The 23917-nt window shown below is 42.5% G+C and overlaps 2 protein-coding genes across 14 annotated transcripts in view; one reads left to right on the top strand and one right to left on the bottom strand.

The window, feature by feature from the left end:
* The window catches only part of TMC5 (transmembrane channel like 5), a 55645-nt gene extending 50060 nt beyond the window's left edge, over positions 1 to 5585 (top strand). For 7 of the 12 annotated variants that reach the window (XM_043524522.1, XM_043524519.1, XM_043524523.1 and 4 more), the window contains 3 exons: positions 3735 to 3836; positions 4159 to 4201; positions 4917 to 5585. In XM_043524522.1, coding sequence (XP_043380457.1) covers positions 3735 to 3836; positions 4159 to 4201; positions 4917 to 5032 — 261 coding nt within the window. In that variant the 3' untranslated portion in view covers positions 5033 to 5585. Of the gene's footprint in view, positions 1 to 3610; positions 3837 to 4158; positions 4202 to 4916 lie in introns of all 12 variants that reach the window. The other 5 variants (XM_043524526.1, XM_043524525.1, XM_043524524.1 and 2 more) reach the window with 2 other exon arrangements.
* Positions 5586 to 7517: 1932 nt separating this feature from the next.
* On the bottom strand, positions 7518 to 22856 carry GDE1 (glycerophosphodiester phosphodiesterase 1). Of its 2 annotated transcripts, none has more exons than XM_037911239.2 (6): positions 22486 to 22856; positions 18086 to 18261; positions 17153 to 17258; positions 16267 to 16359; positions 13772 to 13983; positions 7518 to 13162 (listed from the first exon to the last, which is right to left on the bottom strand). In XM_037911239.2, the coding sequence occupies exons 1-6, from the start codon at positions 22717 to 22719 to the stop codon at positions 13015 to 13017; spliced, it is 969 nt and encodes a 322-aa protein (XP_037767167.1). In that variant the 5' UTR covers positions 22720 to 22856; the 3' UTR covers positions 7518 to 13014. The 2 variants fall into 2 exon arrangements, with proteins under 2 accessions (XP_037767167.1, XP_037767168.1); XM_037911240.2 differs by lacking the exon at positions 22486 to 22856 and adding an exon at positions 18730 to 18816.
* Positions 22857 to 23917: the final 1061 nt, after the last annotated feature.

The following is a 23917-nucleotide window of genomic DNA, read 5'->3' as shown; positions in this document are numbered from 1 at the left end:
ACCAGAAAGAAAGGGAAGCAAGCTAAAAAATAGTAAAAGAGTAAACAAAGGAAAAGAGACCAAAGACACAAAGAAGAAAATAAACTCTTTTTATCTCAGGAAGCTCAGTGCATCCAAATTCTCAAGCAGCATAGACAGAGCAGGCCACTTGCTACAGCTTCTAGTGCAGCTGCCCAAGCTCTGATGTCTTTCCTCTGCAATGCACAGTTCTCTTCTATTCCACCTAGTTATTTGTATCGAAAGCAGTAAAAGATTTTTGTGGTAACCGATGAATTGTCAGTGTAACTCTAGAGGGCCAAATATGCCAATCCAGAAAACAGGAGACAGACCACCAGCATAGCATAGTGGTAAGAGCAAGGAACTGGGAACTGAGATCTGAATTCTGTTCCTGACTTGCTGGGTGGCTTTGGGCAAGTAATTTACATCAGTGCCTCAGTTTCCCAATCTGTAAATTGGGGGTTATGAGATTCACCTGTTGTTGAGATTATTTAACAAAAGGTTCTGTACAGTGTATGCCAAAAGCACTATTGTTATTTCACAATATCTCCACGAGATGGAGACAGAAGCCAAATAAAACTTTGTAGCACCAATTCTTGAATAAAAGGTACTGACCTGCCTAAGCAGGCCTGTTCGCATTATCTCAAGCCAGCTGGAGATGCCTGTCCCTGAGCTAATGAACTCAAAGCACTTTGGAGGACAGGATTAGAGTTCAAAATGATCTTAATAAATTGCACAATGGGTTTCAAGTCAACAGATTAAATTCAGTGAAGACAAGTGCAAAGTATTACACCTAGGAAGAAAAAAATCAATTTGCCCAAGTACAAAATGGGGAAGCAGTACTGCTGAAAAGGATCTGGGGGTTGTAGTGGATCACAAATTGAATATGAGCCAACAATGTGATACAGCTGCAGAAAAGGCTAATATAATTCTTGGGTATGTTAACGGGAGTGTCATATGTAAGACATGATAGGTAATTGCTCTGCTCTATTTGGCACCAGTGTAGCCTTAGCTGGAGTATTGTGTCCAGTTTTTGTCACCACACTTTAAGAAAGATGTGAACAAATTGGAGAGAGTCCAGAGAAGAGAAACAAAAATGAGAAAGGGTTTAGAAAACCTGACTTACAAGGAAAGGTTTTAAAAAAACTGGGTACGTTTATTCCTGAGAAAAGAAAGCCAAGTGGGGGGGACCTAGTAAGTCTTCAAATATGTTAAGGGCTGTTATAAAGAGGATGGTGACTGATTTGTTCTCCATGTCCACTGAAGGGAGGAGAAGAAGTAATGGCTTTAATCTGCACCAAGGGAGATTGTGGTGAGACAAACTATAAGGATTGTTAAATACTGGAAAAGGGTATTAAGGGAGGTTGTGGAATCCCTGCCACTGGAGGATTTTTCAGAGCAGGTTAGACAAACACCTGTTGGGGGGTCTAAGTTTACTTGGTCCTGGTTTAGCGCAGGGGGCTGGATTAGATGACCTCTTGAGGACCCTTTCAGCCCTGCGATTTCCATGAGTCTATAAAATGTTTTGAGGGCTGTTCTCTAACTTGTGATGGCAGGAATAGCCTCGCTCAGTGCTTCACAGAAGGAGATTTTTTATTTTTCTTTTCTCTCCCCAGTGCGCTGTGCTCCTTGTTTCTATTAAAGTCTAATAGTGAAAATTCTACTGATTACTTTGGGGTAGGATTGAACTCTGTGTTGGGGCTTCCCTCTGCTTTCAGCATCCTACCTTCATGGGTAGATTAGGGCTAATCAGGGATTGAATCCACCAAGATTTTTTTTTTTAGACCTTCTGAAAACATGTACCTCTGCCTGAGCTGGACAACCCTGTCCCTGATAGAGGTACATGTGCGTTCTTTATTATTCATATATTATACAGACAGGGCACCCCACCTTCTACTCCCCCAGAGCCGCTTTTCTCTTGTAGGCTGTATCATGCTCTTCCTGCTATGTTTTTTGTTTTTTTTTTAAAGGCATCTAGAATTGATCAGCTCTGAGGGCAATAACATAAAAACACTGTCATATGACCCGTTCTCCGCCAAGAGGGATGCATAGGGCAACCTAGGAGTTGGATGAACCTCTTTGGATGAAAACAAGACACCAAAGTCAAATTGAACCTTTTTGGAGACTTGGAAGATGATGTCTTTAAAAAAAAAAAATTAAAAAAAAAAATCACATCTCTGATGCTAGTTCTCCTAGTATTTCCAGCCAAGCTGAACCCAGGACATGTAGAAATCTAGCAAGGTTCATCATCTTATGATGACTGGCTGTGAGTTAATGCTCTCTGAGAGAAATGTGTGCACTTTAGAGTTAAGTGAGCAATTACAGTGAACGAGCACTGGCTGGTGACAGGGCATCTGCCAACATGAGCAGTCCTGGAGTGACGATGTGAGCAAATAGCCCTCCCTAACACCTAGGAAAATTTTAATAGCTTCCAAGTATGCATTTTCCTGTGACCTAGCTAGTCCCCTTTCAAATGTAGGTGCCAAAACACACCGCAGGTGGAGCTGGGGGGAACAGAGTGCTGAGAAATAGGCACATTTTACCTACCGGGGGCTTGGGAGGAACAGTATCCACAGAACAGCTACAGTCGTAGGCATCAGAGTAGCAGCCATGTTAGTCTGTATTCGCAAAAAGAAAAGGAGTACTTGTGGCACCTTAGAGACTAACCAATTTATCTGAGCATAAGCTTTCGTGAGCTACAGCTCACTTCATCGGATGCATTCAGTGGAAACACCCACTGTTTCATGTTCTCTATGTATATAAATCTCCCCACTGTATTTTCCACTGAATGCATCCGATGAAGTGAGCTGTAGCTCACAAAAGCTTATGCTCAAATAAATTGGTTAGTCTCTAAGGTGCCACAAGTACTCCTTTTCTTTTTGCGAATACAGACTAACACAGCTGCTACTCTGAAACTGTAATGACAGCGATCACTTAAGGTGAGCTATTACCAGCCGCAGAGCAGGGGGAACCTTTTGTAGTGATAATCAAGGTGGGCTATTTCCAGCAGTTGACAAGAACGTCTGAGGAATAGTGGGGGTGTGGGGGGAGGGAATAAACATGGGGAAATAGAAAAGGAGTACTTGTGGCACCTTAGAGACTAACAAATTTATTTGAGCATAAGTTTTCGTGAGCTGCAGCTCACTTCATCGGATGCATTCAGTGGAAAATACCGTGGGGAGATTTATATACATAGAGAACATGAAACAAATGGGTGTTTCCACTGAATGCATCCGATGAAGTGAGCTGCAGCTCACGAAAGCTTATGCTCAAATAAATTTGTTAGTCTCTAAGGTGCCACAAGTACTCCTTTTCTTTTTGTGAATACAGACTAACACGGCTGCTACTCTGAAACATGGGGAAATAGTTTTACTTGTGTAATGATCCATCCACTCCCAGTCTTTATTCAAGCCTAAGTTAATTGTATCCAGTTTGCAAATTAATTCCAATTTAGCAGTCTCTCTTTGGAGTCTGTTTTTGAAGATTTTTGTTGAAGAATTGCCACTTTTAGGTCTGTAATCGAGTGACCAAAGAGATTGAAGTGTTCTCCGACTGGTTTTTGAATGTTATAATTCTTGACGTCTGATTTGTGTCCATTTATTCTTTTATGTAGAGACTGTCCAGTTTGACTAATGTACATGGCAGAGGGGCATTGCTGGCACATGTTGGCATATATCACATTGGTAGATGTGCAGGTGAACGAGCCTCTGATAGTAATCTGACATGCTCTCTTCCAGAGGAGTTCATCTTTGTACCAGCCATCTAGACAAGCTGCTCTGCAAATGACAGCCTCCCTAGAAAGGCCATTTGGGAGAAATGGAAGAGACTTCTATGCTGAGGTATGATAAGCCAGCCAAGAAGGGTACTTGTATGGAAGATAGTAGTTTTCATTTGGATGTTGTGATGATAATAGGACCTCCGCAGTTTGCAGACACCACTATCCACCCACCTCAAAAACTATTTTTAATATAAAAATGTACCAAGAAAAGCTTTCAGAACAAAACCCAACTAGTTCTTCACAAAGCCACATAAGGTTGGCAGAAGCAAAGGATACGTTTGTTTAAGTGATCAAAGTTTGCTTTTAAACATAAAGGTAACAGGCATATTGATGGGAACACATGGAAGTAAATATTCTGATTTTACTGTGAATTTTGTTTTCAGTCCTTCTCTGCTGGGATACCAGGAGAAAGGCCAGTCTTTTCTGGTAAGTAATAACTCTCAACACAGAGAAAACAACTCGAAGAAGTTCAGCTCAGTAAAATTTTGAAATGCAGTAGGTTAAAGTACCAAAATGGCTGCAGAGTTCGGTCTTCCTCCGATGAAGGGCAGGAACAAATAATCAGAATAGGCCATTAAAGCCAACATCTTCAGAAGCGGACATTGGGTTTTCATGCCTCAGTTTCTGAGTGCTCAACTCTACGTCTTGGGCTCCACGTCGGTACACCCTTAGCTCTACTTGATTCAACGGGAGCTGTGTGAGCTTAGTGCCTCTGAAAATCAGGCCCAACCTGCGTCATAGAATATGATGGGGCATCCAAAATCAGTGGCTACTTTTGAAATGTGGCAGAAGACTTATCTGTACCTGAAAAGTGAATTCCTTGAAACGAATGAAACTCCATGTCCTCTTAGGGGAGTAGGTCTGGAGGGAATACTGTATCACAGTAAGGGATGTACTTCACTTTGCATTCGTTTCAAAGAGGGTTATTAAGTGTGTATGGTGGCCTAGAAACCTTCACACAGCCAGAAGCAAGGCAGGCATGGAATCTCACATATGAGCTTGATCTGGCTTGCACACACATGTATCTTCCTTGTACTTGAGAGATGGTTTAATTTAACAGCATAGGCACTTCCTGACAAATGGAGGGCTAACATTGTTATATGTGCACTCACCAAATCAATCTTACTTCCTTTGCTAAAAGCAGACTCAGAAGGACACCAACCGGCGATTTCTGAGACCCTTGCACTGGCTCTGAGAGCCAGACAACAGGCTGAATGGGAAATGCAGGACGATGACGACAAGGACTTTAGACCATGAACTGTACAAAGCAATTATAAATACGAATTGCTAGAAGTACTTCTACCAGAACGTTACTGTTTTGCACTAATGGCTGGAAACCCATTGGAAATGACTGACTTTTTCAAATAAGACGCTAAGGGAAAAAATTAAAGCAAAAACACAACAGAAAATGCACTTTGTCGATTGCAGTTTAAATTTTACAATTTCATAGTAAATGAACTATACTGTTTTGTTTTTAAAAAATGAAATCTTGATGATAGGAGACCTCTCTAGCTTCTGCTATGAAATCTTTTGCTGAAATATAGCAAATGACCACCATTCATCAGGTTAGGGAGGAATTTTTTATTGTATCAATGTAATGTGTGCCTAATGACAAATGTAAATTACAATTCTGCAACCCTCGATGGTATTCTTATACTTGACTTGCTTTGATCTGGCTGTTCTTAGCTGTATTTTTTAAAAACAGAAATGAAGTATTTATAAAATAAAAAGGATTCTAACCTATTTAAAACTATGTTACAGTAAATTGTGACCCAGAATGGTGACTATAAAACTGTTTGTGTGAACCCTATTGCTCTCAGTCTCTCTCTCTTCACAATTCAGATTACTCATCTTTTGAGCCTTTTTTGACAGAGGTTAAAGTGTCATTTTGGAATGGCTATAATGCGATAAACTCAAATCTTGTCAGCCGAGTTGTGGGTTTTTGTGTGTTATGACTTCACAGCTGCAGATTTTACCACTTACACCAGCTGCCCCAGAAATCCTTTTTCTTCATATTTGTGGCAATTCCAGCTACCACCTGGTACATGTTAAGCTACAAGCGCAAATTGTAAACAAAGAGTCAATAGCACCTCGCTATTCCAGCATGCATTGGAAATATTTGTTGGGGATTTTATCCAGGTGATTTTGGGCTGCATGTTGCACTGCTTCTTTTGTTGCAGCAGTCTGTGCCACCTGCAGAGCCCGAGCCTGGCTATGCTGTCCATCTTAATTTGGTTCTCATATCTTAGATACTTTTAAATGTCTACCTTTGTCATCTAGTTTTTCCAACTGCTTTCCTAATTTAAGAATTACCCTTCAGTGGGGTTACTGTTGTAACTGTTTCTCTGGGAATTGATTTAGTTCTTCTGTTGTTGTCATCTCACATCTCCTCCCCTGCCCAACTCATTTCCCTGGGTTATATTTTTTGCTTTTTCTTTATATTTGTTTCCTACCTAATACAATAGCACGAGTGTGCTTGAGGCTTCAGGAAAAAATCCAGACGTGCCTCAAGGAGCTTACAGTCTAAGCTAGCGCTGGAGAGATGCAACAGCTGAAGGTGTAGGAAGAGGACAGGCTTTACACAATGGAAGACTGAAGTATTGTGTTGCTAGTGTACACCTAGTGCTGGGGCCTGATGCATACATATTTAAGTCTAGGCTTTGTTTTGCAGTGGCAAAGTCTACAACTGTTAATTTGCAAAATGCATTCAGCCCCAACTTAAGTGAACATTCCAGAAAAGAGAGTTTTCTAGAACACATTGCAATTCTCATATCTGCTCCACCCCAACGGACTAAGATGTTTTTTATAATTAAAATAAAACTGAAAGATAAAAATCCTGAGCTAAGGTCTGCAGCTAGTTCTAAAGTGAGGAGTAACATGTCTCCTTCCAGAACCAACACAAAAACAGCAGCTTGTGACACAACTGCCAAATTTATTCAAGTATATGACCTTAATGCCCGCTAGGAAAGATGCTTTTTTTCTCCACCATTAACATTACAAAATTGCCCCATTTAAGATAACTTCACAGTAGCAAACCTTGCCCCATTTAAGATAACTTCACAGTAGCAAACCTTGCCCCATTTAAGATAACTTCACAGTAGCAAACCTACGTGTGCTTTACTTGATCAAAGTTTAAGAAGCTTTAAGGGAAAACTATTTTCATTCCAGTGTACATCTTGCTCATATGGGCACCGGTCCACTTACAAAAAGATGCTTAACTCCACTCTGCCAGGGTACTGCTGTGTTAAAAGACTGTCATACAAATTATCTGCTGTCATTAACTTCTTACCTGAGGTATAGCTTCTGTAAGAATCAACATCTTGTCCACTACAGTAATGGTATAGTGCCATAGGCAGCGTTTCAAAGTATTTCTTCAGGAGGAAAGCATCAGACAACCTTAAGTGGAGCAAGCTATATTTGGAAGATCATTGTTTATAATGGCAGAAGAAAAGAATACTAGTCTTTTTCCACTTAATGGCATTCAGCTCAATGACTTCTAATTAGAAAGTAGTGTAAGGACAGCTACCAGACAAAATAGCTCATACCAACTCACCTTACAATAAGATTAGTACAGATTCTTTAGTCTCAGTCTAGGAGTAGTTAATGAGGAGGCAAGTGTTACAGCAGAATCTATGCAGAAGTAGCTACGTGTTAGTAACTTGGATAGGGGAAAGGAAGCTTTCTGCTTAACATTAGTTAAGTTTTCTACAGACCTCTGAATGAAAGACACAAGAGAACAAACTGTCACTTGAAGAGAATATTTTATTAAAAGTGGATTCAGCACATACGTGTTTCTACTGTTACCAACCATGCCACTCTCCGGGAGATGTCTTACAAGTTCAGCCTTTGATTCACTGTGCAATGGCTGGCTTGAACCAAGGACTAGGTTGAAGACAGGCTGGTAAGGCTGAGAAAGAGTAACTCTTGAAAATAAGCAACCTTTGTCAGTTCATAGAAGTTCCTCAGCAGGGACTTGTTTTACATCTATTGTCCTACCACAGATGCAGTACACAATTAGTCACTGCTGCTGTAATACGCACATGAGTGCCTACCCTTTCTTTAATCAACTTTTAGTTCCTACATTACATGCAGCTTTCATCTGAGTCAAGTGGTGCTATAGAACTGTATACACAATTAGTTATTGGGCACAAAACACTGACTTTACCTAATCTATTGAGGTAGATTTTAATCCCTGATTGGTCATATGAGATATGCTATAGCCTATGAAGAAAGTGATTTCACCCAACAGTGACATGTAGCATATGAGTATCAGGCATCATTTAAATACAAAATAGAGTGAATTGGAAAGTTGATCCTCTCAGTCTGTTATCCTAGCTTTGACAGGGAATGCTACTCAATTCCCACCACCTGAGTCTCAAGAAAGTGACTAGCCACTTGTGCAATGCCGTATCTGTGCTGACAGGGGGCATGGGACAGGGGAAGGTGGAGTTCTAATGCAAGAGGCTAGCCTGCATGCTCAAGTATGCGATTACCCTTTTTAATCTGAAAGTACATAGTTACACATCTATTGGTTAAAAGTTAGCCCATTCGGCTACATCTCAGTGGTCGCCAACAACAGCAGGTAAACAACTGGTTTTAAGTATGGTTATAAGTCTCTCTGCTTTTAAATGACATGGAAGTGACATTTTGTCCTGGAGGTAAGGTATAAAATTGATACTTGGGCACCCTTATTTTACAGTAGTTCTATCCCCTCCCCACACATGTGTCCTTGCAGGGATGTGCCATTCATGAATTCTCTCCTCGAGCTACAGGTTCCACCCAGGGTGCAGCTACTCCAGTTTGATCATTTAGTGGTACTCATAACAAGAACAACATTAGGAAAAGTATCAAACCTACTCTCATGGATGCTACTCATAATACATGATGCATACCTGCCATACTATAAACTAGCCCTGAACTGTCTGACTTGTTTATTGCAAGTCTAAACCACCTTGATTTTTACAGAAGTGCGAACCCAGATAAGTAGGAAGAAGCCCAGGGAAACAGCAGCAAGGGCTAGGACAATACACACCCTGGCTGCATGTTATAGAGTCCCTAGGCTGGAACCCAGTGTAGAGGGCGGGCCTGGGTTCCCCTACCAGCCACAGGGCATTGGAGATGTCAGCTGGACAGCTGGTCCAGAAGGACTGCGATTTCCCCAGAATGGGAGGAACTCAGAGAGCTGGCTGAAGAGCCAAGCCTCAAACCAGAAACTGCCACTCTGAGAGCGAGAGAGGCTACAGACTGAAAGACGACAGGTAGAAAGAGCACTGAGGAGGGCACAGCACCTGACAGAACTAATCCCCAGGATGACCACGAGCGGTGAAGGAACCCAATCACAACTGGCCAGGCAAAGAGTCACCCCAATACAAGGCCCTCTGTGAAAGACTGTGCAGCAATTGACCCAGATACCAGGGGAGGTTGAGAGACCTGAGCAGACTGTAAAGGAATGCATAAGGTGTTCACACCCATACAAGCGTGCGCAGAGAGCCATAACAGAAAGAGGGGACAATGGAGCCACAGTACGCAGAAGCCTTTTTTGCAGAGAGCACTTGTAACCTCCCAGGCTGGACTCTAGAGTCGGTATCCCTGCAGAAGAGGACTGACAAAAAGCAGGAACAGATCCAGCTGAGGCAAGTGCTGGAGGAGAACCAACAGAGGCAGTGGGAGGCACATGGGTATCTGCAAGACTATTTGACATGGCTGGCTGAACAGCACCTGTATTTATTTAAGAAATTAGTAGAGGCTGCAGGGAACGAGATTGGAAGGGAGGTGCCAGGGCAAGGAGGCCAGAGGCTAGCCAAAGCAGTCTTATGCCTACATATGCCTAAAAAGGAAATGCCCCTACCTCTACGGGGACAAGAAGCCTCACCCAGAAGGCAGGAAAACAAAGCCCCAAAGAGTCCTACCTGTGGGGACAGGAAAAGGAGGGACATGTTTTGCTTGGCGACAGAAGGTACTTCTGGGGGGATTCTGCGCCCCTGTGGGGGCACACAATTCATATGGCCTGCATTTTTCTGTGCCCCCTGTGCAGAAAAATGAAAAAAAAAAAAAAAAAAAAAATCTGCTGGGGAACACATGCCTCTTCCCCAGTAGCGTATCTGTTCCAGCGTGCCTGGAGCAGCCTTGGGGGGAGGGGGGAAGAGGAGGCTAGGCATGCATGATCACCATGGCGGGTGGGAGGGAGGGAGGCTGGGCATACGTGCGTGCCACTGAGAGAGACTGTCCCTCTCCCTTGCTACTGCAGCTCACTGGCATGGAAGGGTAGGGCTTTTTATTCTGCAGGAGGTAGGCTAGGGGCACAAACGTAGCAGCCCTGCCTCAGTGAATTGATTCATTCTCTGAGGCACTAGCAGCCTGACTGTGTAGTTAGTAACACTGTTAAAGTTGCTGTTGATGGTTAATTGATCTCATTCTCTGAGGCAGAAATGTAGCAGCCTGACAATGTTAATGTCGCTATTATTAGTTAACTGTTCCCATTCTCAGTCAATTCCCCCAGGAGCATAAAACCTGTGAAAGTTTTAAGGCCCCTACATTGCCAGAGTGATGTAAAGGAGCCTTATTATAACTGACAGTAAGGGAATCCGCAGCTAGGAAGATCTATGTGCTCGCTTTTTTCCTGTGCCAAAGTGGCACAATAGAGTTAGGTTACAGCTCAGGATTTATGTTACTTACCCATTTAAAAAAAAAAAGAAAAGAAAGAAGAAAAAAAAAAAAAGACTGAGGGCAAATAAAACATTTACCAAACAGTCAATAAAATGTCAGGACAATCAGAACCAAGCCCCTTCCCAAAGTACCCAGCTAGGTCCAGGACGATGATTAGCAAAACTGTATGATTTTCATGTGTGAAAGTCTGAGCAATTTAAAATGACATTCTACTTTTCTTTTCTTTCCTTCTTTTTTTCCTGTTTGGTGTTCTGTAATGTAATTTAAATGAAAATCTAGGATTATAACTGGAATGCAGGGTATTAGTTACCAAGTGTTTGTAACTTAACTTTCATGTGTTTAGGAAATGCTGAATAGTATTGTGATTTTTCTGTATTGTAGTTGAAATAAAATCATCAAAACAATTGAAACTGGTGTGATTTTATTGCATTATTTTGACAAAGTATGCAGAATTTTTTGCTGCAGAATTTGAATATTTTAGCACAGAATCCCCCCAGGAGTAAGAAGGGATGCCCACATATGAGCTATGAGGTGAAGATTAGCCCAGGAGAAGGGGCTGGACAAAAGAAGGCCAATTGGAAGACTACTGCTAACACAAGGCAAAGAGTTTGCTTTGGGTGTTGTGAGGTTGGCCATATAAGGGGGCACTGCCCTCTTAAGAAAGGGCGGGATAGCAAAGGGGTATTTCAGGGACTCCAGTGAAATAGATAATAAAGAGGGGGTGTCCAGTGACCAAAGCATGCCAGAGACTGTCAGGATAGAGACAGCGGCAATCACTATGGACCCGGCAGGTGGTCATCCCACACACCCAAGAGGAGGTAGTAAGGAGGATAACAGATGACTGGGGTGGAGAGGGCCCACACACATAGGAACAAACACTGAAGCAGAGCAGATTATGGTGGGAACTCAAAGCCTGAGGGAGCCCGTGGGGGCAAGTGAAGGAGCTATATGGGAAGCTAGCAGTAGCAGAGCAAGCCCTGTGAATAGCTGAAGAAGATCTGGAGTTCCAAAAGGAAAAGTTTAGGAATGCCCCAGACGACCAGCATAATTTGTGTCTTCTGGTGGAGGAGACTGAACAAGAGAGGGATGACACAGCTCAGGGAAATGCCGGGCAGGAGGCCAGCACAGCCCTATGGGTTGTAGGCTGGAGGAACAGAGTATGTGATGGGATGTCCACCCCCCACAGGACTGGAAGGGGTTAAGATGACCAGGCAGGCCAATTAACTCCCCAGGCTGCATCTGCAGGAGGAGCTAGGGAGCAGGGGTTCATTAAACCAGGCCCAGCTGGGCAGGAACAGGAGGGGCCTCTATAAAGTCCAGGAGCTGAGAGTAGAAGGGGCTACAGGTAGGTAGTCTGCAGTATTCCTGTGAGGAGGAAGGTTGTAGGAAGAAGCCTAGGAAAACAGCAACAAGGGCTAGCACAGTACAGGCCTTGGCTGCACGTTATAGGGTCCCTGGGCTGGAACCCAGTGTAGAGGGTGGGCCTGGGTTCCCCTACCAGCCACTGGGTAGTGACACAGAGCATTGGAGACATCAGACAGCTGGTCTAGAAGGATTGTGATTTCCCTGGAAAGGAAGGAACTGAGTGACCTGGCCGGAGGGCCAAGCCACAAACCAGAAGATGCTGCAGGCTGAGAGAAGATGGATAGAGCGAGTGCGGAGGAAGGTACAGCACCTGGCAGAGCTACTCCCCCTGGTGGCCAGGAGGCTGTGCCATGAGTGGTGTGGGAACCCTGTCACAAAGCCCTTCTATCCCTTTATCTGTGTAAACAATTTAGCAGCAACAACAAAACAAAAGAAGTGTTTTGGCTACTGCTTAGCCTATGGCTAACAGCAGCTCCACAGCCTCTGTTTAGGAATAATGATTCAGCTATAGCATCATCAGGAGGAAGAACCTTTCTAACCTCCCCCACCCCTTTTTAAGGTCAAGTTTAAGACTGAAGTAAAAGGAGATACTCAAGTTTACCCACAAGGTTTTAGTGCAGTATTTGCCCAGAACAGAGACACCTATAGTCTCTCCATACTGTAAGAGTACAGAATATCCATCCTTTCCAGCCTGTTAGAGAGTGAATATACTTCACTTCTACATTAACTGTCCATATTGTATTCAAAGTTATGGTATGGGAATACACCTACCATCTGCTCTTAAGATTGCGGTAGAGGTACCCCCCACTATTACTTATTTGAGGAGCAGATTGTTTAATTTACAGTTTAAAATTAGGCCTTCAAAAGCTGCTGACGACTTAAAATCAAGGGTTAAATCAAGTAAAGAAACAGTTTGATCAGATGACTTATAAGCCACCTGCCTGTACTACTGGTTACCAAATCATTTGATCAAAACTGATAGGAGAGGCACGCAACATTTCTCCCCAGCACTAATGCTGATTGTGACTCAGCCTCTGTCTAGTAGTGTGACAGAAGGGTTTGCTGTGATTAAAGATCCAATCATACAGTACAAGCAAAAAACCCAACCTACTTAAGCAGCTTCATCTGCATTTTTGGAGCCCTCTGGTGCTGAACTCTGATCTGCCTGAACCAGGATGGCATATTTAAGAGTCCCATACAGCATAAGTCTAATAGTGAGGATCACAGTCCTCTACCAAGCTGTCTGTGATGTAGCTGGTCTCAAGGATGGTCTCATAGTACATTTTTTCTGTAAATGTGTTCACTGTCCAGCCAACCACTTGAACGCCTCGTGAAGACCACTGCCTCACATACTCTCTGTAAAGAACAAAGATGCTGTTAGGAGAACACCAAGACTACCATGAACACAGGCTAAAACAAATAGCTTTCCTATACAATATACATTCTCCACAGCAGGGATAGTCAATTATTTTTTTTGTAAAGGTCCACATTTCTAGGTTCAAGTATACTCAAGGTCCAGATGCCAGAAAAAACAGTAATAATGATAATAAGTACTTAAGACTTCTTTGTCTGTTCAAAAACATCTGGAAGTCTGGATTTGGCCTACGGTCTGCCTATTGACTACCTGCTCTGCAGTGACCACATTCCACCTTTCTACAATATACCTTTACAAACAGGCAACAGCAACAAATTTCCCTCTTTTATTTTAACTTAAGGTGTAGCACTGGGGGTAAAAATATGAATGGGGAGGACAAAGATTATAAATATGAAAAAATAAATTGCATATATTATTGAAGAGGAGACCTGTTTAAAACAGCACACAGCACACTCACTAGAGATTCTGGTGTTCGTGTACATCAGACTCTTCCAAATCATGGTCTCACCTTACCTCTTCCTCCCTATTTTATTACATGATTACCTCTGGATACGTTAGCTCCTCCTGAAAATGTATGTTTCAACACTTACTGTGAAATGTAATTTTTCTGCATGAGGAAAGCTGAAACCCCACACAGGTACCACAAGAAGTTGTGCAAGCTCCAGTCCAGAATGATGTCCATCATCATATATCCATAATGCTTCCAAAAGCAATCAAAACGAGGCTTCCCATCTCCAAAATGACTAAGGCTCCAGGGCCTGTGTGTTAACGCTGTAACAACATTCCTATCAGATTGCCTCATCTGGAAGACCAAGGTGAGAAAGTTGTACTTAGCAGATGATGCCAAATTGCCAGGGCTACACTCTACATTAGACGGATTTGCAAACAGGAACATTTGAAGATGAAGGGATGAGAAGCACTAGTTTGTGAATTTGCAGTTCTAGCAGAGTTCTTTTTCCTCCAAGATGTTGTTTAACCTGGTTTTGAAACTATTTATTGTAACTGCTTGTATTGTTTCCCTTGGTAATCCCTTTATTGAATAAGTGACACTTATGTTAAGGCTTGAATCCTACATTGCTTGTGCACACAAGACTCCAGTTTAAGTCAATGGGAGTTATCTGTGTGCAAGGAAGGTAAGGTAGGGTCCTTAGTCTCAAACTTTGACTTGCTAGAAGTTAATGGTTGACATGCAGATACTGACAAGTGTACACCTTTAGTCTCTGTATAAATACAGCTTAGCATGCTGTTTAGGAGGATACACAGTTTAGTTGGGGATTGGTCCTGCTTTGAGCAGGGGGCTGGACTAGATGACCTCCTGAGGTCCCTTCCAACCCTGATATTCTGTGATTCATCTAGACCAGTTTGTAAATTCTCTAAAGGTTGTTTGACCCAGTATGTTCTCACTGACTAAGCTGTGTTTAAATTAAACAGACTGAACTGTATTGAAAAGCACTTCAGCAAATGCCAATTTAACACTACCAAATACAGAGTTTCAAAGAGCAGTTTCTGAAACCTAGTGTCTTCAACTTTTGTAATAACTAGGACCTACAGATTGCCACATAATTATAACTGGTCTGTGTTCTATCATTTATTTATTTTATTATACACACAGATGAAATGCATAGCCTTAATAAAGAATTTTATCTTAATGTCCCAATCATTAATGGAAAGCGGTTTAATAGTTCAAATTTGCCAGTGCATTTACATTAATGCAGTTTCCCGTACACTTACTAAAGAGCCTGTTTCAGGTAATACCTTGTGATGTCACCAGCTGTTACAGAGCAATCCTGTAACCCTAAACTGAGGCCTCACAAGTAAACAGAGGAAACTGAGTTTCAGCTATTTAACTTGAGGCTCTTGACTGCTATTAAGTAGCATAAGCCCAAAACTGATGTTGTTTTATAAGACCCAAGAGAAGTGTTTTCTGCTATTTAAATGTTTAGACCTGGACATTTCCTTGCACGGCTTACATCCCAAACATTGCAACATCCTGCTAGTGCAGGAGGTAGAGTGTGAACAAATCTATCTTCACTAGCCGAGCTTAATGAAGCATGCAAAATAACAAACAGCATAAATGGAAAATGATGAGTTAGAATTAACTATTTTTTAACTTTAATAAGGTATTAATACAAATAGAAAGTTACTAAAAATCTTAATTAAAAAAAACAAAAACAAAAAACTGACCCTCATACTTCACACAGGTCCCCATTGTTACCAGTCTCTTAGCCAGGGACTTATGCATCAGTGCAGGCATGTTTAATTTCAGCTCCACCCCATCCTGTTGCAGAGCAAGCAGTAAAATCAAATTAACAATACACAAAGCAGTATTAGTATCTTGCTTCAAGTGTGTTGTTAATTTCACTTTACCACTGAGCTTGAAGTAGAAGAATGGATGGAAGGACAGTAAAGCAACAAGGGATTGGGAAGGGGAAGTAGCTGAGACAACAAGATAAGAGGGAGGAAAGAAGAGAGAGGAGATAGCAAAGGAAGAAGCAAGGAAAGTAGGAAAATATGGAACAAAAGGGAAAGACTCAAAGGAGGAGGACAAAAATAGAGAAAAATTCAGGAATGCCTATGATTCTGTAAGGTAAGAAGGGAGGGCAAATAGACAGCTGAGCAAGGGAACCATGCACATGGAGGAAGGGAATGACAAATAATGGGAATTAGGAGACAATTTATTTGAATATATACTAAACTTCTATAATAATCTGACACCGGTGTAATCTGTTAATAGATACCTTGGCACCTCAGTGTCAATATCACTTAGTGTCAATTTTAAGCTAATGAACCTTTACCAGTGTAATTCTTAGGGGAGGGGGAGTTATTCAAGATTTATCTAATCAGTATGGAAGGGTCTGACAAGGTGGCAATGGTGAGTGGGGGTATATGAGGATTGAGAATCAAATACCCCAGTCCTCCCCTCATTTCAACACCGACTTTTAAGTGTGTTCTTAATTACTTAAGAATGATCCCCATGTACTCTGGAGTTGCACTTCTCCACAAGAACATACTCATCATATTACAGTGATTGTGACATGGTGTACATAAAACTAAAAAAACAAAATAAACCTTTAGGAAGTTTTACCTTATAGACGACCTCTGGTATGAAAGAGCAGACAATGCTACTGTTGTACAAACGAGGATATTCCAGATAGAGGAGTTTTAGGGCATCAACTGCCTATCAATGAAAGATAAATACATAGAAGGTACATTGTAGTTTAAAGAGTTCATTAGGATACAGAAAGACTGCACTAAAGTGCGTTGTTGTTTTTCCTGGGGTTGGAATTAGAAAGGGGAAGGAGGAAAGCAGCATTTAAGTTTGTCTACAGCTCAAGGTCCATAGACATTGTTTGTTATGCAACATTCATAGACTGCAGCATAAAAGGACATACAGTATTTATCATACTGTGCATGCCTCAGGCAGAATGCTTTCAATAGCCAGGAAGTGTGCTAAGAGATACACACCCCTGACAAGGTCTATTGCTATAAAACGTTTGCAGCATTAACTGTGGTTTGGTTTTGAAAGAAAACATTTTTTTCTATATATCATGTCAGAGAAAAACTATACAGTTTATGAACAAGCCAACCATTACCTACCAAAAGTACCCCATGTCATGATGCTAACTACTACAGACAAGCAGGATAGCCCATCGTGATTTCTCTTCTTCCACACAACTAGGTGGCAGGGAGGACACAGTTATTCATTCACTTAGATTCAGTGCATGCTTGTGACATTACCAGAGCCCAACATGCCAGTGAGCCATATTCTAATTACGCTTGTCAGCGTCCTTGTTCAATGGAATGGAAAGAATAAAGCATGAAAAAGTTGTCTCAGTTTTATAAAACCAAACCTAACTTTCTGCAAAAACAGGCCCAAGACCTCTCTCACTGAAGTTAAAGGGAGTAGTGCCATGGACTTCAATGGGAGCAATCCAATGAAATGGTGAGTGAAGCACTCTTAGCAAAAATACCTGATTTGCATGGCCTTTGACATCGAAGTAGATAATGAGGTTATAATGCATACATTCCATAACGGCTTCTTTCAAAGTTGGTACTTTTTCACCACGGAAATCTCTCCTACAGAAAGGTATGAAGAGTTCAGTGGAATGCACCCAATCCAGGAGAACTCCAAGAACAAAGAGAAAGGAAAGATTCCATTTGAACTGTGCCGAGGTATAGAGTATATTAAATTAAAAAACACCAAATGTATAAACTAATGGAGATCCCTCAAAAAAAAAAAAAATCATTCACAGTAACATTTTAGGAGACTTATTCTTGTAAATATTCCAGCAAGTGTATATATTTCTTTGCCTACATATTGCAAGAATGGAGATAATTAGCACCTTATGTCAAGATCAAAGGTCTTATCTGAGACCTTCTTAGAACTCCAAGTAATTCCTTTCCAACAGTTTAACCCTTATGTTTTAGAAAAAATGAGTCATCCCACCATTCATACAAAGATACAAATGATCATTTAAATAAACAAATCTAATCAAGAGATGTGTCAATAAAATTTACTTTAGAAATAGCTACCCCAACAAGCTTTGAAAAGTAGCAATAGTCCCTATATATCAAGTGTTTTTCAGACCAAACCCTGTCCTAAAAAGCATTTGGTCAAGATTAATTTGAGGTTAACACTGCTTATGCATTAGATGTTGGAGAATCTCATCCTTAAAATCATTCAGTTCTGCTTCATGGTTCCCACTCCAAGAAGGGGCAAGGAGACAGATTCTGATCTGCCTCCAACATGGGTAGGAGGCACCACGTGTGTGTTAGAAAGTTTCAAGGGGTTTTTAGTCACGGATGGGTCAAAGTCAAATTTTATTTATGATGGTTGTTTTGGTACTGTAGAAACATTTTCAGAAACAAGTAGAAGTACTAGTAGACTGTTGCTGATCATTTACCATAGTCTATGTTTTGCAGATGGATTAAGCTTCCTAATTTCTTCAAATGTAAAGTCACGTAAACTCCCAGACCCATCAGTTGTTCTTTCTACTGTATCATCATGCATTAGAATGGGAATGCCATCTGCAGTGAATTCAAGGTCTAGCTCCACGCCTGTGGCTCCATTCTCAGCTGCCTTTAAAACAAAAAAGAAAGACAAAAACTATTTAAATATAAAGGTGGGTGCTACAATGCTTACTTTGTATTCTAATACAGATGCCAGGCTACTATATTCTCTAAGATTTGTCAGCCCACAAAACACAGTGGGCCTTAGCTAAATTCTTATGAGGCCTGTATTTATAGATCTAATATGAAGATATGTCCTATACTCCAGATGGTAAATTGCTGAGCAAAATACACATGAAGGGAAGGAACTCAACCCTATCTCTACCCCACAGCCAGCTGGTGATGTCCTGGTTACCCATGGCCTAGCCACAGTAAATAAATTAGATAGATTTATCCTATCAGGATAAATTAGTCAGGGCAATGGATCTTAATTGGGAAGCAGTCCAGGCTTGTGGGAATTTGACTGAGTTAAGGTGGAAACCAATTATCTTGGGCCAAGTAACCAAGATATGTAATAGAAGAGAATTTGGCAACTTACTTTTCTACCATGCATAGCAGGAATGATATGGGGCAACTGTTCTTAACAGCAGAGGAAAAGGATCCCTCACTGTGGCTTTTTTTCTCCCCTGAAAAAAATTCCTAGTCCATCAAATACCAGGTATTTTAAATATAGACTTCATACAATATTTCTTTCTCTGATGATAGACTGAATTAATCCCTTTATCCAATACAGTATTTGAGATCTTAGACATTTCTATTGTAAAATTAAAATGGAAGAGATTCCCATTCTCCCTCGTTGGCGGGGGAAAAAAACCCAACAACTTTGTGAACAAGCTTTATATCCTCTGGTAATTTTTACTTGAATTTGAAATAAATTACATAATCTCAGTTTCAAGATAATGGTGACAGGGGCATTCTGATTTACATGAAAACAAAGACAAATTTAATCAAATCCCACTTGATTTTATGAAAACAAGAGAATAAAAGTGAGAGTCTAACTTCAGATAATCATATCTGCAAAAAATTTATTTTAATTTATTTGAGACAAGATCAAAACTAGAAAATCAGGACACTGTTTTCAAGATGGACTACTAGATTACAAGTTTTAGCTGCCTGTGGGTAAGTGATTGGAATTTGTACCTTTCTCCACAATACTGGGAGATAGTGGGATCAGTTTCTATTGTACACTTGCAAGTTCATAAAATCAGAGAGCTACCTGGATCTTAATGTTAACTGTACACATACAACTTTTATACAACAGTCATCAAGGAGACGAGGCAAGATTATGATTAAGTAGGAAGGTGGTCCACACAATGAAAAGTTTGAATACCCTTGATCTAGAATGATCCTGTTTTATCTCCTTGTTTTATAGTACTTGCCCAATCTTAGGACAGTCCTTACAGAATTAGAGAATGACTAGCCCAAGACATCCTAAAACTGAATTTTTACAATACAGAGGGTGGAAAGCATGAATGGTTTTTGCTCTTGACTAGTCCATCTTCCCTTCTTTTGCTCATCCCTTTTCTTCCCCATTCCCAGAAAGATATTCCTTTTGTACAGATCTCCTGTTTTCAGCACTTAAACGGTGCTGGGCTTATATTTACAGGATATGGTAGCTCAGTCACAGAGATGTTTTGAGATATTTAGCAAGAAGAGTTTGACTACTGACATTTCCAGAATTTTCTTCCCTTTATCTCCTTGGGGAGAAGTGTAGCCTGAGTAGCTGAACAACACTGACGTTAGAATAGTAAACAGCATCTACCCTGTAATTTCCAAATTCATTCTGTTGTGTACCAAGTTTGCTCTGGAGTGTCTTGGGCAACAGTTGGTTACTATATTTACGCAATGATTCACAAGTACGTACATAATAATTCCCCTGTTGACTCTGTTTGGTTTTAGCTGCTCTACTTAATCCCTATGGTTTGTTGATTAGTTTGCACTAATCACTCCCATTTGCTTGTAGTCTTATTTGTTTATCACACCTTTAATTGCAATCTTTTGCTTGATTTCTGGCAACAATTTGTTTATGATTTTTAAAAATGGAAAAACAGTAAGTGTTGACATTTTGATTGTTGTGGAATTTTACTGCTATGATTTGATTTCTGGTGATGTGTACTCCCTGCAGATATTCCTATAAATAAATTTTGCTATTAAAATTTTAAAACAAAAATATAGTCAGTCATACAGTGTAAGGCCAGAAGGGACCACTAGATCATCTAGTCTGACCACCATATCACAGGCCACCAACAGCACCCACACACTAAATCCAGCAATGGAAATGAGACCAAGTAAATGAGACCCACAGGAGATTAAACTATTCTGTGCCACAGGCTGAGGACAGGAGGGACTGAGGCGCATCAGTGCTTGAGGCCACTGCAGTGGCACAGAAATGATTAAATGAGGTACACCCAGATAATCTCAGCAAGTGACCCACATGTTGCAGACGAAAGCAAAAACACCTCAAGGTCGCTGCAGATTTGACCTGGTGGAAAATTCCTTCCTAATCCACATATGTGAATCAGTTAGACCTGAGGCACCTGAGCAACAACCAGCCAGCTACGCATCTGAAAGAGACAGAATACTCAGTGCCAGGTCAGAGCCCTGGCCCACCCTGCCCACTGTCCAATCTCCAGCTGTGTCCATCCCTGATGCTTCAGAAGGAGGAGATAAACCTCCCAGAATACACTGGGAGGGAAAAATCCCATCCTAGCCCCTGGGGGGTTGCTGGCTGAACCCCCAAAGCATGAGTTTTAGGAACATCAGCTGTGCCCGCCACCATCACTTTCCTCCCTTTCATAATTTGACAAGTGAAGGTATTCTTTACCGAAGAGGTTAATACATTTTATAAAATTACCATTTAAGTTGTTGGCATCTCTTTGTTAGAATTATTTGGAATTGAAAAAACAAAATTGGATTATTCTGTTCGCTACTATGCCAAACTGATTTAAAAGCAAAAAAAGTAATATACAGTTTTTATCACACAGCTATTTCTGCTGCTCATAGCTTTCTCAAAGAACAGCAAAGTGAAACCAGACCACTCTTTCAGTTTCTATTATTCAGACCTCTGAGGGAGGCAGTGAAACTGACAGGAATTTGGTCCAGTTTAATTTGCTGCTGCTTTGAAAGCAGAGGGGGGAAGTAGAGCTATTTATTCCAAATATGACCCCAAAATTGGAGTTTGTGGAAGTAGTAGAGTAGCAGAAAGCCCGCCCCGGTACCATCCTGGCAGCAGCTGGGATGGCCCTGCATCTGTTAATGTCATATTGTCCATAATTTTCTGTCTCTCCCCGCCACTGACTATTTCAAGTTGGGAGGCACCTCCAGCTGAGAGGACCCCTAGAACAGTGTTTCCCAAAGGGTGGGTCATGACCCAGTGAGTTGCGATAAAGTTCTCGATGGGTCACAGGGACCTAGGCAAACGTACACTTCTCCCAACCCAGTACGAAGGTGAGGGAAGAGTTTGGAGAATAAGCCCATTATGCACTCACCCCATAACGGGGGCTCCTGTCCTGCAACACTGGGCCCAACTCCCCACTATGGGCATTGCAATCTGCTACATAGAGTGGCAGTGCTACTCCTGTTTGGCTGACTACTCTGCCAAATACAAGGGGCACTAGGCCACAATGCCACTCACCCAAATTTGGTCCACCTGCTCCTCCTGAGTGGCGCTGTGACCCCATGTGCCAGGTCGCCACGCCGGGGAGCAGGGCCCAGCCCCCTGGGACAGGAACTGCCACCACTTCACTCTTCAACCCCCCCACCCCAGGGCCTCCCCTCCCCACCAGGCTGGGATTAGGGTTGCAGTGCCAGATTAGAGGGTGTATGTACGTAAGGGTGGGTGGCAAAACGCAGCTGGTGGGTGGCTTTAGTAAAGAGTTTGGGAACCATGGCCCTGGCAGGTACCACTATGGGAGGAAAGGGGGGCAGGGAAGCCAAGGGCTGAGGAAAAGTAGATGGTCCAGGGGGTGAAGAACAGTAACTCCTACCACCTAAAGGGACAGGGCTCCTGGGGGTCCTGTCCCAAGATTAAGGCAGGGGCCTCAGGGTCAGCTGGGTGGGCCTGGTGACTCCTGGAAGGGGTGGGGTCTCCCAAAGGACGGGGTCCCCACGGAGCAATACCTCTGGGGGCGGGGGAGCACTCCTGGGGGCAGGTAGAGCGAGGGGTGCAGCGGGCTCAGTAAGAAGAAGGTAGGGGTGTGCTAGCAGGGGGAGGGGCTCGAGGGGGGCATCCCAGAGGTCCCCCCGGGGGGGATGTCCCAGGGGCCCGCGGGGGGGGGGGTCCCCGGTGGCTGACCTGTCTGATGGCCGCCAGCGTGTTCTCGGGCGCGTCGTGCCCGCCGCCGCGGTGGGCGATGCGGGCGGCGGTGCCGCGGGGCTGCAGAATGTGCTGGGCCCGCGGCAGGGAGACGGGCTCCAGGCTGAAGAGCCGCAGCGCCAGGTAGAGGCCGCACGTGAGCAGGCAGGAGAGCACCGGGCTGCGGCTCAGCACCAGCAGCGCCCCCAGCAGCGTCGTGAAGGTGCCCAGCATAGCGGCGGCACAGGGGATGGGGAAACCCCCCCCCTCACGAGCTGCCGGTCCGAGCCAGGGCCTTTACACCGTGATCACACAATCACCCTCACTGCTACCGACCAGCCAATCAGCATCCGGCAATCGATTTCCAACCACCAATCAACCGCCAACGGATCTCTGCCGTCTGACAGTCAACAGCAGCCACTGGCTGTCGCCAGCCAATCACCATCCAGCGCTCGTCACACCTATATCCGTCAGCCAATCCTCAAACACAGTCTGACAGAATCTGGGGGAGTGACTTGGCACTGTCTGATGGCGGTTGGTCTGGTCGCACCAGCACTGAGAGAGCGTGAGTCTGCTCAGACTCTCCAGGAAGTGTCCAGAGGGGGATGTTCAAAGGTGCAAAGGGGAATCTTGCAGCCAACTCCTAATGTTCAATAAATCATAAGTCAAGCATGCCAAAAGAAAACACCAGAACAACTTAAAATCGTGATTAAAAAATGCACTTTGGCTTCTTTTTGTCTTCTGTTTCCTGCGTCTGTAGGGGGGCACCCTGTTCATGTTTTCAAACTTTCCTCTACAATTGTGAGGGCTAGAAACTTACTTTTTACACTTAAAAGCTGAGATTATCATACAATCATTTGATTTCCGCAGGTGTAGCTTTAAGAGAAACAACAATCTTGAGAGGTGGAATAATTCCTATTTGTGCCTTTGAAGAGTCATGATAAAATTCCATTTAATTAGCCATTTATGGATGTCTGGCTGGTATTCTCAGGGTTTGGCCATCAATTTAGTTTATTCTAGGAAAAATATATTATGGTTGGTATACTTGGATTTTGTAACTTTGGCAATCCAGTGCCTATAATAATTCTGCATTTAGTAACTAGGGTGATGCAGGTGTTTTGCAGTGAAGCTGCAGACACTGATATGGTTTTTCTTGGATTATGACTGACTTTGTCATGAGTTTTCATCTTCTCCTGCATCAACAGATGTTGGGAATAGCTCAGGTATTAGTTCAAGCAATGTCTGGCTCATTGAAGCCACAACGTAATCGGCCTAGAGTTGGTCATAATGCTGGCTGTATCCTGACAAAACCAGCCAGACACATATAGGACTGAAATAATTTATGATTAATTAAGTGGCTCAGAAAAGTATTTAAAATTTTTTTGACAAGTTCTGTGTTATTTTAAGATTTAAAAAAGCAGCCTCAGAGAGT

The sequence above is a fragment of the Chelonia mydas genome, chromosome 10 (assembly GCF_015237465.2).
Source record: "Chelonia mydas isolate rCheMyd1 chromosome 10, rCheMyd1.pri.v2, whole genome shotgun sequence".
Lineage (NCBI taxonomy): Eukaryota > Metazoa > Chordata > Testudines > Cheloniidae > Chelonia > Chelonia mydas.
This window is presented reverse-complemented; position numbering and strand designations above follow the sequence as displayed.

What these genes read in the sequence shown, in the direction of transcription:
- GDE1 (XM_037911239.2), bottom strand. Translation starts at nt 22,719, where the DNA reads ATGCTGGGCACCTTCACGACGCTGCTGGGGGCGCTGCTGGTGCTGAGC. An exon ending in CGCTGGCGGCCATCAGACAG is followed by an intron (nt 18,262 to 22,485) that starts GTCAGCCACCGG and finishes TTTGTTTTAAAG; the next exon opens with GCAGCTGAGAATGGAGCCAC. An exon ending in TCAAAGGCCATGCAAATCAG is followed by an intron (nt 16,360 to 17,152) that starts GTATTTTTGCTA and finishes TTTCATTGATAG; the next exon opens with GCAGTTGATGCCCTAAAACT.